The following is a 15816-nucleotide window of genomic DNA, read 5'->3' on the forward strand; positions in this document are numbered from 1 at the left end:
ATGAATCTTAACCTGCCAGGAAGGTCTCAAAAATACCACACACAAATTCAAAGCAGTCCACGCACATGTGATGATTTGCAAATGCAGATTCAACGATCCATAAATACATGTAACATCATTCATAAATGTGTGATGGAAATTAATTCAAGAACTTGATATATACATATTTGTGTAAACATTTTAAATTTATTTAGGTAAGATGCTTTTGTGTGAGCATTTGGGGAAATATTTATGCTTTTACTTCTGTATTTATGAATTGTGTTTTGAATTTACGAATCGGATTTTGTAAATGTAAATTGTGCTGTGCATTTATGAATTTTGTTTTATAAATGTATTATTTTTCGGTCTGGCTCCATACACAGATAACATTTTCGTTATTTCCTTCTCAGAGTGTCACGAGCACCCTCGTGATGTCATTGTGGACATCCCATAATATTACTGAGCATAACATATAAGCCGTAAACTGGTACAGAAATAGTATTGCTGTCAAGGTAACGCCGTCAAGTGTATTAAATCGACCTCTTCAGTTGTGAAAGACTGTAAAGTCCAAAAGGGAAGTTCCGCGTTTTTCTCGTGGTTTGGTAAGCGCTGGTGAAATGTGTTTAACGTTAGCTAACCGTGCGGCTAATTTAAGGAAGTTTTGGTCGATGAAAATGTTCCTACTGTTCTGTCTTCAGTGCAGTTTCGTGTCGCTTAATGTGTTCGAGATTACTGCTCCTTGTCACTCCAAAATCCTTGTTAGTAGCGTGATAGTTTGCATTTGTAGTAGTATAATTAAGTAAGCTGCCTTTGCTTATTGTGCAGTAACAAATACTTGTTAAATAACAGTTAAATGGAGATTTGTATGTCTCAATGCAGGATATGTTAACTTCCCTAAAGTATTTCATGTCAGCTACTAAATATTTTAAATGGAGTTTTTCATGCCTCAATGCAAACCATGTTAACTTCCCTGAAGTATTTCATGTCAGCTACTATATAAGTAAATGTATTAACACATGACACCAGCTGAATATGTTTGATTTTTCTGTTCACATAAGCTGTTGTTTTGTAATGCTTGTCAAATGTCTATTTTGATCAACAAGATCCTATATAAAGCAGGGCTACCTGGAAATATATGTACCCATAATGAGGGGGCCCGCTTAGGTCTTCTCAACTCATTTTAGAGTTTATTTGCTTTTTTCCCCAATAAGAATTGAAGGCATGGAAGATGAGCCACCCTCCAGAAAGGTGGAGGAGAGTGGTTCATCTAAGCAGTCACAGAGGCAGCAGGAGCGGCAGGGGAAACTTCCAAGGAGACACAAAGAGGTGAAGAGGTCTCTTCGGAGGCCGGACTGTCCAGAACACCTGTTGGGGGGAAGCGTACATCGGTTGCCTGAGCAGCCCGAATCAGAAGCCTCTGTATCAGTGGAGGACACTGCTGAGAGTTGCCGAAAAAGATGGGATAGATGCAGGTACAAAACACACCATTTGATTTAAACCGGTTGAACCATAAAGATTGAAATGTGTAGTGACGTAAGATCCTCTTTGTTGCAGACGAGGGCACTTTCTACATGGACCATATCCTGCTACTCATTTTGGACCCAAAGCTTGTGTTCTTCCCAACCCAACCTCAGTCATGTAAGTAAGCAAAGTCAGGCTTTCTTTAGGTAAGGGGCCAGGTCACATTCCTCTCTTGTTACTGTTTAAACTTTAAATCAAGCAAATGTTTGGACAAATGTAGTGATAAGGCTGTGTGCTGAGTTCTGATTGGTTGAGGGTGGTTTGTTGGATGAAGCTGGAGAGCAGCGCAGTCAGGTACTGGTGTGGCTGTCACAAGAATGGTCCTGCTGGAACTTTCTAACGCACCCCATCCAAAAGCCCCCCCAGCACTATGCCTGTTTTACGCCCCCCAGGACAAACCACATGCAGAGGGTAATGTGTGGTTCTCTAGTCTGATATCTGATGTTGTGCTGAACATGTTGTTTAAATGTTATGAGATATGTTAGTTATGCGTTTCTGTATATTTCAGATCAAGAATGATGATTAGAGTGAATCTCTAAAAATGACTTATTCTGGATATCATGCAACAATACATTTTAGAAACTTAGTGGAGATATATTGGATTATGTTGGACTTTGTTATTCCTTGGTAGAATAAATAAGATGTGTGTATTAAAGATTTATTTAAATTTACATTTTTGAAGTAAACAAAAAACAAACTGTGAATGTGTCAAACGACATCCATTCAATTTTTTTCATTTATTAATACCGAAAACAATCTGATCCTAGAACTATTGAGAAACCAAAAGCAGAAGTCTACATAACTGTGCTTTTCACCGTTTGACCATGACTGTAAGTTGCGTAACGAGTGTAGAAACAGGACAAAGTACATGCCATTTTGCTTTGTTTGGAGTGCAGTGCCAACACATACAATGTTTGCCTACTCTGTCGACTTTCCCCGCAGGCACATTCAGGATCCAGCCAGCCAGCGGCTTACCTGGAGCAAACCACCGCTCAACGTCCTGGTCATCAGAAAGATCCGAGACGAGACCCTTCTGGAGCCGTTCAAAGAGCTTTGCAGGTTCCTTGTGGAGGTAGGTTACACAAAAGCAACATTAGTAGTTGATTAACAGGCTAGGAAGTTACGTTCGCTACTGTTACCCTTTCATTTTTTTCGCTGGATCATTAGATTTTTTTTTTTTTAGATTTGGTTACACAAATGTTATCTAAATTATTCCCAACATCAGGAGAAACATCTGATGGTTTATGTGGAGAAGAAAGTTGTGGACGATGGCTCTCTCATGACGGATGACTCATTTTCAGCCATTCGCAATCAGCTGTGCACATTCAGGGAAGGTACTGAAACCTCATTGTTTTGGATTGGATAGGAGCGAATTATCGGCAGGTTCACCTGTTTTACATAACCATGACACAACATTAACCAATAAAAGATTGAGTGCATTAGGAAAATGAGTGATTCATCGTGTTCACACAGGGTATGACGACATCTCAGACCGCATCGATCTGATTATTTGTTTGGGTGGAGATGGGACTCTTCTGTATGCATCATCTCTTTTCCAGGTATTCTCTCATCTCATCTCATTTGTTTGTGCCCAAGAGTCTCCTACTAGGTCAGTCTCAGCTGCTTTCCATTGGATGGTCTGTGTGTGCATCATAAAAGTTGAGAGAATTTGGATATGCAAAAGTGAGTTGTTTAGAGATTTATTTAAGAATGAAATGTGGTTTTGTCTCATTTGTTTAAGGGCAGCGTTCCCCCGGTCATGGCCTTCCATCTGGGCTCCTTAGGATTTCTCACACCATTCAAGTTTGAGTCTTTTAAAACAGAGGTGGATAAAGTGTTTGAAGGTAGAGTGATTAAGAGTTTCTTATATTTTCCATCTCTGAAACTAGAAAAACTGCCGTTTTAGTTTGTAATGTACTGTTTTAGATTTTTATGTTGTTTTAAGTGTTCGTGTCTGACTTCTATAGGTAATGCTGCCATCATCCTGCGCAGTCGTCTGAAGGTTAAGGTGGTGAAAGGCATGTTCCAGAGGAACGAGCAGCTCTTCAGCCCTCAGGAGAATGGAATAGCGCCTCATAACCACATAAATAATGAGGCAGGCAAAATCACGCTACAGTTACAGGTAGCGCAGCACTAACAAAGTATTTGCTGAACACAAAACCAGCAACACTTGAGCTTGAGACAAAGTCTGTCTTTAGTATGCCATTATGTTTTGGCACATAGGCTTAACAAACGCTACACAAACACTGTCAAAATTCAAACTTAAAATCCCCTAATAAGGATGTTGAATAAAATCTGATGATATGTGTGAACCAATCACATGTCATACTAAGGTAGAAGCCATAAAGCAAACTCATGGCCTCTTTTCAAAAGTGACAGTAAATTTATACATTTATAATATTACAAAAGATTTCTATTTCAAACAAATGCTGTTCTTTTGAACATTCTATTCATCCAAGAATCCTGAAAAGAAAAATTAATTAGAAAATTAAATCCAGCTTTTTTTTTTTTTTTAATTCAGCTTTTCCATCACAGGGATTATGTTTAAAAATATATTGCATTAGAAACAGTATTTTAAATTGTAATAACATTTACTGATCAAATAAACCCAGAAACACAGTCTTGGTTGAACAGATTTCTTTAAAAAAACAATCTGTAAAAATCTTACCAAACCCAAACCTTTGAACGGTAGAGTGCATGTACATACATATCTATAGACATATAAATATACACATGCATGTACATATTGTTTACAAAGAGTATAACATTTTTTATCTTAAAAAAATTACAACAATTATTTTAGAATTTAGCACTCATATAGTTTACAGTAATAACTATAAATTATTTTAATTGTTGAGGAGACAAGAAAACTAATGTAATAGATACAATTGTCTGCAAAGCAGATATTAAAATGTTGCACAAGGAAAATGCCTGAATGTCTTCTAAGGGAACTCTCAGAATATTATCTTACAGACAAAAATCCATCTGTCAAGACTGTTCAAAGATGTTTTCCATGGTAACAGACATAATTGGAGTTATTTGAAAATAACAGCTGTGATACCTCTGCATGTCCAGTTGCCATAGCAATAACATAATGTCATTAATAGTCTGTTTTCTACGTCCAAGATGGCTATTTTAGACCAGAGTGGCATGTGATTTATACAGAAACACATCTGTTTGTTAGATGCTTTTATGTGTAATTGATTAATTCGCACTCTGTGATGTGGATATTATGTGTGTATAAAGGTGCTAAATGAGGTGGTGGTGGACAGAGGGCCTTCATCCTACCTGTCTAACGTTGATCTTTACCTGGATGGACGCCTCATCACATCTGTACTGGGAGACGGTGAGCACAATCATACGCTTCAGCTGCAAACAGCATTGATAGATCCTTTTTTATCTTGTCACCATTGTGCTCACAAACAATCCACTTAATATGGGATAATTAGGGGTCTGGTTAATGTTTTTTCCCCCCAAAATAATTAATACTTTTAATCATCAGCAAGGAACGCTTTAAATTGATGAAAGGTGACAATAAAAACATTTATAATGTTTCAAAAAATTTCTATTTGACATATATGCCAATTCACACCTCACAGACAAACAACAACAAACACGTTTGTTGGGTTTTGTCTGATCAGTGTGTTACCCCTTTCACCCGAGTGAACATGTTCAGTCAGCATTTGTTGGTGTCTGTTGGGTCAGTGTGAACATGACATTTTCATAAAATTCTAAATCCAACGGCCAACTTGTTTGTTGGTGTTTGTCTGTGCAGTGTGAATTGGCCTATAAATGCTGTTCTTTTTAGCTTTCTATTCATCACAGAATCCTGACAAAAAGTATGATGGTTTCCACAGAAATATTAAGTAGCACAATTGTTTTCAACATTGATGATAGTATTAAGAAATGTTTCTTGATCAAATCAGCATATTGGAATGATTATTGAAAGGATTATGTGACATTGAAGTGTAAGGGCTGGTAAAAATTCAGTTTGCTGTTATAGCAATAAATGACAATATTTCACAGTATTACTGTTTTTACTGTATTTACAGTATATCAGATTAATTTAGCCTTGTTGAGCATAAGAGACATCAAAAGCATTAAAACATCTTACCGACAACAGACTTTTTAATGGCATTGTAGCTTTGATTTGTTTTGCATTCTAAGTGAGAAAAAGTTTAGACATGCTTCATTATCTTTCTTTTAGCTCAAGCAGATGCTTCAATACGTTATGGTCTGTTCATTTGCTTTGACAAGAGAGTTCAGCTGCCATGAAAATAAATGCAAATATATGGTGTGTTTCTCTGCAGGTGTAATAGTTTCCACCCCCACAGGCAGCACGGCCTATGCTGCCGCAGCGGGAGCCTCCATGATCCATCCCAACGTCCCTGCCATCATGGTCACCCCCATCTGCCCTCACTCCCTCTCTTTTAGACCCATCGTGGTGCCCGCAGGTGTGGAGCTCATGGTGAGAATAGGATTGAGGTTTCTCCATTTCACTGATGAAACTTAATCTGCCAAATATGGTTTTATTTATTTATTTCTCTCAAATGAGAGCTTCAGAAGAACATTTGTTTGCGTCATCTTACCGCTAACCGTATTTACCCTGTAGATAACTCTGTCACCTGATGCTCGCAACACAGCCTGGGTCTCGTTTGATGGCAGAAAGAGGGAGGAAATCCAGCATGGGGACAGGTGACCCCTTTTTTTTTTTTTTTACACAATCCCATAAGCAAACAGCTTTGACCTCTCCCATAATACAACAACAGCTGCATTACAGTTATGGAAATGAGCATCAACAGTGTCAGTTGGGATCAGCACTCAACCTTTCAGTTCAAATTCAGTTTGCGCTTTTATCTCAAGCAACACTCTCAACTGCACATGTCGTATCTGTTAATCATGAAATGTGAAATGAGTTTGTTTGTTTGTTTCCATTATAGCATTAAGATCACAACCTCTTGCTTTCCGGTCCCTTCTATCTGTTGTCATGATCTGGTGTACGACTGGTTTGACAGTCTGGCTCAGTGTCTCCACTGGAACATCCGCAAGAAGCAAACACGTCTAACAGATGCCAGCGACTCTTCAGAAACGGAGAACTGAAACATCACCACAACACTCACACAAGCTTAACTGTCTGTTAACTTTACATTCCAAAACCTTTCAGATTTCCATCCTGACTCACTGAAAAGGTTAGTTCAAAATTTATATTTTTACATTACATTGCACATTTCTGTTCAAAGGTTTACAGGTTTCATTATAGACTGCAGTAAGTGCTTATGTGCTACTTGAGAAATAACACATTTAGTGTTAGAGGTTAGCAGCAACAAAAAGTTTGGTTAACCTAAAATGTCATTGTGACTGCTAAACATCATGATGCAGACAGGATTTCTTAGAGGAGTGTTTTTGCAGCTGACCACTTCACAATATGCTAAATAACTGATTTGATTTATTATAGAATATTTTGTTTTTTTTTAAACCACCATTTATTAAGATTTATTATTAACGAAACCATTAACATTTAAATTTGTACTGTATTTTATGTAGATTAATCCACTTCTAAATAGTTTAGGAAACAGAAATTACAAATCCTCCACCACGTTTAAACTTGAAATGCACATTATAGCTGGAAATGTAATTCATTCACTGGGCATAAAACTTTAATTTTGATGTTTTTTTTTATTATTATTTTTTACAATGTGTAGCTTTTGGCTAAATTTACCACAAACTTTCCTCATCTACAAACAGACAAAGCTTGACTTTCTATGTGGTTTGTCATGACGGTAGTTCCTCATTTGTAATAAACTGTATTGGAAGCCAGTTTATTGGCAGTCACTTTTGTGTGCTCTACTAGACACCATTGTACATTCAACTACTAAGATTGAATGTGGTTTATTAAACTTTTTTTCTGTAGCTCGCTCAAGCTGTTGTTTAATTTTCATTCAAACTGACTAACCTGTGCAGAGCCTTTCTGAACATGAATCAAATAACTAATGCTTTTGTCTAGTTGGACGCCTGTCAAACCCAACTAGTTCTTGTGAAAGAACATTGTAGCCTCCCTGTGGTGGCACAGGATTTAGCATTTTCAAAACCACATTTCTAAAGCCATTGTCCTTTTAGTTTAATATTTAATAGACTCTAAGCTGTGATCTATTCATTTACAGATGCACTGTATGATTTGCTTTTCTCATGAAGTTATTACTGGCACTGCAAGGTCATATGTCCTTGCATAAGAACTAGTATAGCTGAACGTATGTAAGCTGTTTAGTTTGATGTAAATAAGATCCTATGATGTGTTTGTCTCATTTGTAATATCTCAAAAAAAATTTTTATCTTGGATGTTATCTTTTGTTTTTGTCATTTGAAATGTATCTTTATGTAGTTTAAGGCTTTATATCCTGTTATATTTAAGGCGACAATCTGTAATGTTTGTAGTACAATGGAATATAAATTATATTATATAAAAAAAAAACTAATTCAATATATTTGCTTGTGAAATATTTTATAAAAAAAACTGAAAGCACCAATTTTGATGTTTTTCAACAAAATGCGAAATGCTTGTTCTATATTTTTATTGCAATAAAAGGATACAGATATAATTTCTGACAGACACTCAAATTATTCTCCAGATATTGCAAAAAGACCGTCCTCAACATTGATCCAAATACGGACAATTAGTTAGCTGTAGATGCTGACCATATAAAAAACGATAATGGGATCTCAGTTTGTTTTTAGAAATTATGTCACTACATTTTATGACAGACAGCCAAAGGCAAATAAAATTTCCTGCCAATTAAAAAAAAAAAAAAATCTGTCATAGCATCTTTATCTCTCATAATGGGACAGAAAACAAAGGTGAGTGAAGTTCAATAGAAAGAAAATACAAATGTCTAGTTACACACATGGTGTCATGCCCAGCCTATCCAGGTCTTCAAAGTCAATGACAAAGAATATTGAAGACATACACAGCATTTCTACAAGAACACTAAGTGTGACCAGCAAGATCATCTACTTACAGACATGGTTAAAGATTCATAGCATTTTAAGAAGAACGTGAGATGTTCACTTGGGCACGAGAGGTTTCCCTGCTCCTTGAGAACCATGAATTGTGAGGGATGCTTTAACAAGGTTTATCAGTTTTTTAAGAGAAAAACACCTTTGCAGCCTCGTGTGTGCGTTTCATACCCACTAGAAATCAAAGCACTGCAGATGAACAGAATTCAGATGTTTTCTGCATTCTAACTCCAATAAATTGTCCAGAAACAATCTTTCCAACAGCATCAGCACTGAAAACATTTATTGGTGGCTTTAGTATTTGTACAAAATGCAGTAAAATGAAAAACCTGCATGTCTGACGTTATAAAATTGAGTACAGTTCATGCTGAACCTTAACTGCTGGCATGAACATCTCTGGTAGATTTATAGAATCCATATATAAATGATACATTTGTATTTCATCTCTTAAATAGTATATCCTCAGTATGAGTCAAAGAAACAGCTAATGTAAAATAATACTCTAGCCAAAAGTATGCAACCCCACGGAAGGATAGTATTGGACCTCGGCCCTATTAAAACACAAACTAACTACTAACAGGCTATTTTGGACCACAGCCCCTCGGGGAAGTACGATTTGTCAACCTCAGAGTTTGAACAACAGATGGGATAACCAGAACCAGAGGCTATGATGCATGGATGTGAGCATGACATGTTTGAAATCTATTTAACTGGAAGTTGGTCATAAACTGAATGCATATGAAAAAAGCATCAATATTCCACATCATTTGGCACAAATGTGGATGTAGTTTCCCCTTCTGAATGCAGTCGACCTCATGAGACTCAAATGGAGTTTGGTTTTAAATAACTGCCTACCTCAATCAAAGATACCGTTCTGATTTATTAACTTCTCTGTTTGCGTTAACAAGGACTATTTCTCATCAGGGTCACAAAACGTGAGGCAGATCGTGTCACAAGTGCACAAAAACACAGCTCTAGTCTCAAAGCAAGCAAGGTCTCCCAGAGTTCCACACAGAAATGTCACAGGTCAAGTGCTATTGAGATTTATGATAGATAGTAACACTTATTAGGTATCTAAGACAAAATATCTTGGTCCGTCCAAATGATCCAATGTATCTAATGGTACAAAAGAAACGAAATGAAAAAAACTTTCAGATTTGAATTTTTTCTCACTAGATTGGAAAGCGAATCTGTGGGTTAAAAACCATTGAGAAAGTTCACCAGTCCAGTCCTTCTTAACATTACCAACATGTTTATACAACAAAATCCTTTACATTAGATAGTTAACATGAACGAAAAAGAAAAATGAAGTAAACCAGAGAAACATGGGGTCAGGGAGACTCTCCAGCTCTTCTCTGGTGATCATTTCAAAGTCGTTGCCGTTGCTGTGCTGCGACCCTTCATCCTCTCGTCTGTCACTGTCTGTGTCCGACTGACGTTCTGCACCTGCTTCCTCGCTCGCCTCAATTTCTTTATTGTCGTCTTCATCCTCTTCCTCATCGCCGTCTTTCTTCTCGCTGTCCGATTTGTCCTCGCTATCTGATTTCTGCGCTTTGCTTGAATCTGCACCCTTGTTGTCGGATTTCTCGCTGCTGGATTTCTTGGAGCTGGAGCGCGGACCCTTGTATTCGTGCGTGTAGAGGGGACGGAAGGAGTCGATAAAGCCCACGTCGGCTGTCAAGTTCGGTAGGAACCAGAAGTGATGACGGCCACCGGTCACTAACCAGATGATCATGAACAGGATGCAGCGAGCTGAACCAAAGGGAAAATGAGAAAAGACAGATAATGCAGTGTCATTGAACTGTAATGTGAAATTGTACAACACAAGATATAAGTCTAGAACTTGTACCAATGGCCAGGAGAAGTATGCCTGCGACGAAGCATCCCGCTGCCACGCTCAGGTAATACACACCAACTCTCATCTCAGCGGGCCACAGCGATTTGAATTTTTTCTCACTAGATTGGAAAGCGAATCTGTGGGTTAAAAACCATTGAGAAAGTTCACCAGTCCAGTCCTTCTTAACATTACCAACATGTTTATACAACAAAATCCTTTACATTAGATAGTTAACATGAACGAAAAAGAAAAATGAAGTAAACCAGAGAAACATGGGGTCAGGGAGACTTGTTGCGTCCATAGTGGGGGAAGCATTATTAGGGAAACCAAACAGCCTTTGCAAATATTTTCATTGTCATCGTAGCCGTTTCCTGCTCTCGTTTAACCTTTAAGCCTGTCTGTTTTCAGAGGAAGATCTCAGCCTGAACAGAAATGGGAAACATCTTCTGAACATGACAGAAGTACGTCAGCAGGTCCACATGGAGCATGGGAGTATGTGTGAGCGGGAACAGAGTGGCTGCGATGACGGCAATCACTGCAAACACGCACAAAGCTCTGAATCGGTACTGGAGCCAGTGAAACGACAGTCAGGCTCAACTGGAGAAAAAGAGATCCTACCTAGAATCAAGCCCATGGCAAAGGTTTTGAAATGGACTGGATCGTAAATCCAAAAATAAACCTGTAGGGAAGACAAATATAGCTTTTTAAGCACTACAACAAAATTTAAAAAAATTAAATACATGTGAAAGTGAAGAATTCACAACAAGAATTTTCATTTTTATTAATTATTTTAATAATCAGCACAACAACACTGACAACACTCATCATATAATTATTATATAATATAATAATATTATATAATATAATAATAATATATATTCAGGTTGGCTGGGTTCCAAAACATCAGTGTAAATAATAAATTATCTATTTTTTTTTAAATAACAACCGTAATAATAATAATAATAATAATAAGATCAAGAAGAAAATACATATATAAATGACATAAAATGATGATTGTTGTTATTATTAAATATTAAGGCATTAAAATAAAATTGTTACCAGTGTTGATTTTGTTAACTGAAGCTAAAACTATTACAAATAAAAAACAAACTTAAAAAACCTTACACAAAAATGAGAAATGTTGACTTGGCAACTAACTGAAATAAGTTAAATAAAACTGAAATAAAAATACATTTAAATGATTATAACATTTACAGAAGAACATAAAAAATTACTAAAAGTAAAATTAAAATGAAACTGAAATATAGAAATAAAAGCTAATTCAAAATATTAATAAATATTATAATATATATAAATAATACCAAAATAACACTATGCTACCCCTGTGCAGTGTTGTTTGCAAAATCAAAAATATTGTTAATCATACATTTGATTATTTGATTCCATGTTCAATGTGAAAAAAAAAAATACTACTAGATAAAGTGTATGTGTATTACACTGTATACCATATAAAGCAGACAAACTGTTCATTGCAAATACTTGTATGACTAATTGTCAAGCAAAACGTATGATATTTACAAGCATCTGTTAGATATGATTTTCTGAACTGATCCTGACCTCATTGCCATCCAAGAACAGTTGGTCCTCATGAGGTTCCAGCTTGAATTTCTTTTTCACGTCCTTCTTCTTCTTCGGAGATCCTGGACTGTCATCCTAAACATACAGAAACAAGACTTAAAAATAAGAATCATGATATGCAAATATGCAAAAAGACCTCAAATGTAACAGGACTTCTTTGCGTTTTCTTATCCTGTAAATATGTCATACATTTTTTTCCTTCTTTGTGTCTACAGCCTCAGAGTCCTTCTTTTTATCTTTGTCCTTTTTGCTTTTTTTCTCCTCTTCTTTGCCACTGTCACTTTTAGCCTTATCTTTTTCTTTCTCTTTCTCTTTCTTTGCATCTTTCTCTGGCTTCTTCTTCATCACTTTCAGGGCTCGGTGGAAAAACTGCTTCTTTAGGAGCCTGTGAATAGTAAGACAGTTCAAATTAGTAGTTGACTGACATATACATTACCATTCAAAAGTCTGCGGTTTACTTTTACTCAGCAAGGGCACATTGATTAATCAAAATACATTTATAATATTACAAAATATTTCAAATAAATGCTGTTCTTTTGGAATTTTCTATTCATAAAAAAAATCCTCAAAAGAACATCCCACACTATTTTCAACACTGATAATAAGAAATGTTTCTTAAGCACCATATCAGCATATTAATGATTTCTGAAGGATTGTGTGAGACAGTGTGACACTGAAGACTGAATTAATGGCTCCTTAAAATTCAGCTTTGCAATCACAGGAATAAATTACACTTTAAAATAATTTTTTATTTTTAAATTGTAACTAGATTAAAAAGTTTGTAGACAAACTTTAAGTTGGCTTGAAAAAACCTAGCTAGAAAGTTTGAAAAAGTTTTAAAAGCTTGCAGTCTGAAAGTTTTCAGTTTGAAGTAGTTTGAAAGTTAAAATAGTTTTAAAGATTAAAGTTTGAATGTTTTCAAGGCAATACAGTCTATAAGAAAAACAGATAGGTATAAAACATATTGCTAGGGTACCTGGGGTGGTTGCTAGACTGTTTCTAGCATGACTAGCATGTTGCTAACATGTTTTTAGCATGTAGCATGTTGCTGGCATTATTAGCAAGTAACTAGCATGTCGATGACATTATTAGCAAGTAACTAGCATGTCATTAGCATGATTAGCAAGTGACTAGCATGTCGCTAGCATGACTAGTAAGTGACTAGCATGTCGTTAACATGATTAGCAAAGTTACTAGCATGTCGTTAACATGTTTCTAGCATGATTAGCAAGTTATTAGCATGTTGCTAACATGATTAGCAAGTGACTAGCATGTTGCTAGCATGACTAGTAAGTGACTAGCATGTCGTTAACATGATTAGCAAAGTTACTAGCATGTCGTTAACATGTTTCTAGCATGATTAGCAAGTTATTAGCATGTTGCTAACATGATTAGCAAGTGACTAGCATGTCACTAGCATGTTTTTAACATGATTAGCAAGTGACTAGCATGTTTGTTAGCATAATTATCAAGTGACTAGCATGTTGCTGGCATGACTAGCAAGTGACTAGCATGTCATTAGCATGATTAGCAAGTTACTATCATGTCGCTAGCATGTTTCCAGCATGATTAGGAAGTGACTAGCATGTTGCTAGCATGATTAGAAAGTGACTAGTGTGTTGTTAGCATTACTAGCAAGACACTAGCATGTCATTAGCATGATTAGCAAGTGATTAGCATGCCATTAGCATGATTAGCAAGTGACTAACATGTCGCTTGCATGTTTCCAGCATGACTAGCATGTTGCTAGCATGATTAGCAAGTTACCAGCATGTTGCTAGCATGATTACCAAGTTACTAGCATGTCGCTAGCATTTTCCTAGCCTGATCAGCAAGTTACTAGCATGTTGCCAGCATGTTTCTAGCATGATTAACATGTTGTTTGCATGTTTCTATGCTAATACAGTTAAAACCAGCTAAAACCAGTTGATTCAGTAAAAAAAAAAAGTTAAAAACCAGCTAAGCCCAGTTGATTCAGTAAAAACCCAGCTAAAACCAGCTTAGGCTGGTTGCCTAGTCTTAGCTGGTTTAAATTGAAAATATCTGGGTTAAGCTTGGTTGGTCTTTTAGCAGGTCTCACAGCTTGACCAGCGAAGACCAGCCTGACCAGCTAAAAAGTTGCCAAAACCACTTTAAAACCAGCCTGGGAGACCAGCCAAAGCAGCCAATCAGCTTAGGCTGGTTTTAGCTGTTTTTTCAGTAGGGAGTTTTTAAGCTTTGCTATAGCAGTAGACAGCTTAAATACACCACAAGTCTCATTGTATAAAAGTTATGCAATGAAATTCTACGAGATTTTAGGTGGTTTTGATAGTCTGGTTTACGAAAACCGTAAGCCGGATCAGTTAGAAAAGATATAGCAACCCGAGTCAGACCAGTCTGAAGGTCTGACCCGAGTTTGGTGGTTGTAGCTTTAAAAGTCTAGGAGCAGATACATTTTAAAATTTGGTCTCGAAGAAGAAGAAGAAGAAGAAGAAGAAGAAGAAGAAGAAGAAGAAGAAGAAGAAGAAGAAGAAGAAGAAGAAGAAGAAGAAGAAGAAGAAGAAGAAGAAGAAGAAGAAGAAGAAGAAGAAGAAGAAGAAGAAGAAGAAGAAGAAGAAGAAGAAGAAGAAGAAGAAGAAGAAGAAGAAGAAGAAGAAGAAGAAGAAGAAGAAGAAGAAGAAGAAGAAGAAGAAGAAGAAGAAGAAGAAGAAGAAGAAGAAGAAGAAGAAGAAGAAGAAGAAGAAGAAGAAGAAGAAGAAGAAGAAGAAGAAGAAGAAGAAGAAGAAGAAGGTTTAAATAGGATTTCAGTAAGTTGGCTTTTTCAAGCCAACTTAATAATATTTCACAACATAAGTGTTTTTACTGGTGACAATAAGAGACTTTTTCAAAAGCTTAGTAGTATCAAATACCACAGAAAGTCCCATCAGTATCGTGAAATGAGAGAAAAGACTAGGTTTACCTGTTGCAGTAGCCCACCACCGACTCTCTGGTTGTGAACAAAGCTTCCTCGCCCTTCTTTGCTTTGGCCCACTTTGAATCCAGCAGACATTCGACTGCTTTAGAAGCTGATGGTCAGAAAACAAACATTTGCTTCAATGACAGCAAATAGAGAATTTTGAAAACTAAACAAATAATTAAACGAAACCTTGATATATAAACCCTATGCAGAGGAAACAGAAGAAAGTAGGGCTGAACGATTTTGGAAAATAATCTGATTGCGATTTAATATGCAATTATTTTTTAACGCTCTTTATGTTCTGTATTATTCAACAAAGACAAGCTATAAATCATTGTATAGTATGCCCAACACACTATTAGATAGATTAAACATAAATGTTCTTTTCTGTAGGCCAGGCCTATATGTTACGATGAAATTAGGTGATGCATGAATTGATATGAATGACATTTTTATTTAACAACTACAATCACAGTATATTGTTTAGGTAATTCAAAGTCACTGTAATAAACATATGTAAACATGTGGACTGCACTAAACACTGTCTGTTAACTTTAGACTAGTGGTTCTCAAATTTTTGTTGTCGCACCCCCCTTTAAACCTATAAAAAAAAATCTGCCCTCCTTTCCCAAATCCCCATTCCACCTCAGACTACCAAATAATTTCATTAAACATTATGAAAAATGTATGCTTTTTTAATTAAAAAAACACCTGCATCACTTGAAACACTGAAAAATAGCATAGAGAGAATAACTGTTATTATTATTATTCTCTCTCTGTTATTTATTTATTTTTTGTGGGTTTCATGCTGTCCGCTAAGGCATAGGACACACACAGGCTTTCCTCACCAACGACATTAAACAGCGTGTCTACACCGGACGCGAGCGGCAAAATACAGTAGAAACCATTATAATCAGTGACGCTGTGTACACTG

The 15816-nt window shown here is 36.4% G+C and overlaps 2 protein-coding genes across 4 annotated transcripts in view; one reads left to right on the forward strand and one right to left on the reverse strand.

The window, feature by feature from the left end:
• Nucleotides 1-398: 398 nt before the first annotated feature.
• nadkb (NAD kinase b) lies at nt 399-7973 on the forward strand. 3 transcript variants are annotated; one of them, XM_016448351.1, is made up of 12 exons: nt 399-581; nt 1191-1451; nt 1534-1617; nt 2443-2572; nt 2726-2834; nt 2974-3109; nt 3247-3344; nt 3468-3622; nt 4747-4846; nt 5811-5968; nt 6113-6195; nt 6441-7973. In XM_016448351.1, exons 2-12 carry the CDS (start codon nt 1201-1203, stop codon nt 6598-6600), a joined length of 1464 nt encoding a protein of 487 aa, XP_016303837.1. In that variant the 5' UTR covers nt 399-581; nt 1191-1200; the 3' UTR covers nt 6601-7973. The 3 variants fall into 3 exon arrangements, with proteins under 3 accessions (XP_016303837.1, XP_016303839.1, XP_016303838.1); XM_016448353.1 differs by having other exon boundaries at nt 2974-3059; nt 3242-3344; XM_016448352.1 differs by having other exon boundaries at nt 399-491.
• A 1808-nt stretch (nt 7974-9781) lies between these two features.
• Nucleotides 9782-15816, reverse strand: part of LOC107659352 (translocation protein SEC62-like) — an 11489-nt gene continuing 5454 nt past the window's right edge. The window contains exons 3-9 of the mRNA XM_016448269.1: nt 14886-14991; nt 12137-12332; nt 11927-12022; nt 10967-11027; nt 10854-10883; nt 10361-10450; nt 9782-10263 (exon numbers count right to left, since the gene is read on the reverse strand). Coding sequence (XP_016303755.1) covers nt 9782-10263; nt 10361-10450; nt 10854-10883; nt 10967-11027; nt 11927-12022; nt 12137-12332; nt 14886-14991 — 1061 coding nt within the window. The remainder of the gene's footprint in view (nt 10264-10360; nt 10451-10853; nt 10884-10966; nt 11028-11926; nt 12023-12136; nt 12333-14885; nt 14992-15816) is intronic.

This window comes from Sinocyclocheilus anshuiensis, unplaced genomic scaffold, assembly GCF_001515605.1.
Source record: "Sinocyclocheilus anshuiensis isolate Anshui unplaced genomic scaffold, SAMN03320099.WGS_v1.1 scaffold940, whole genome shotgun sequence".
In the NCBI taxonomy this organism is placed as follows: domain Eukaryota; kingdom Metazoa; phylum Chordata; class Actinopteri; order Cypriniformes; family Cyprinidae; genus Sinocyclocheilus; species Sinocyclocheilus anshuiensis.

Bases quoted from the DNA above. Each gene is read 5' to 3' on its own strand.
- nadkb (XM_016448351.1), top strand. From the start codon at position 1,201: ATGGAAGATGAGCCACCCTCCAGAAAGGTGGAGGAGAGTGGTTCATCT. The intron at 2,835-2,973 runs GTACTGAAACCT...GTGTTCACACAG, and splicing joins GCTGTGCACATTCAGGGAAG to GGTATGACGACATCTCAGAC. The intron at 3,345-3,467 runs GTAGAGTGATTA...TGACTTCTATAG, and splicing joins GGTGGATAAAGTGTTTGAAG to GTAATGCTGCCATCATCCTG.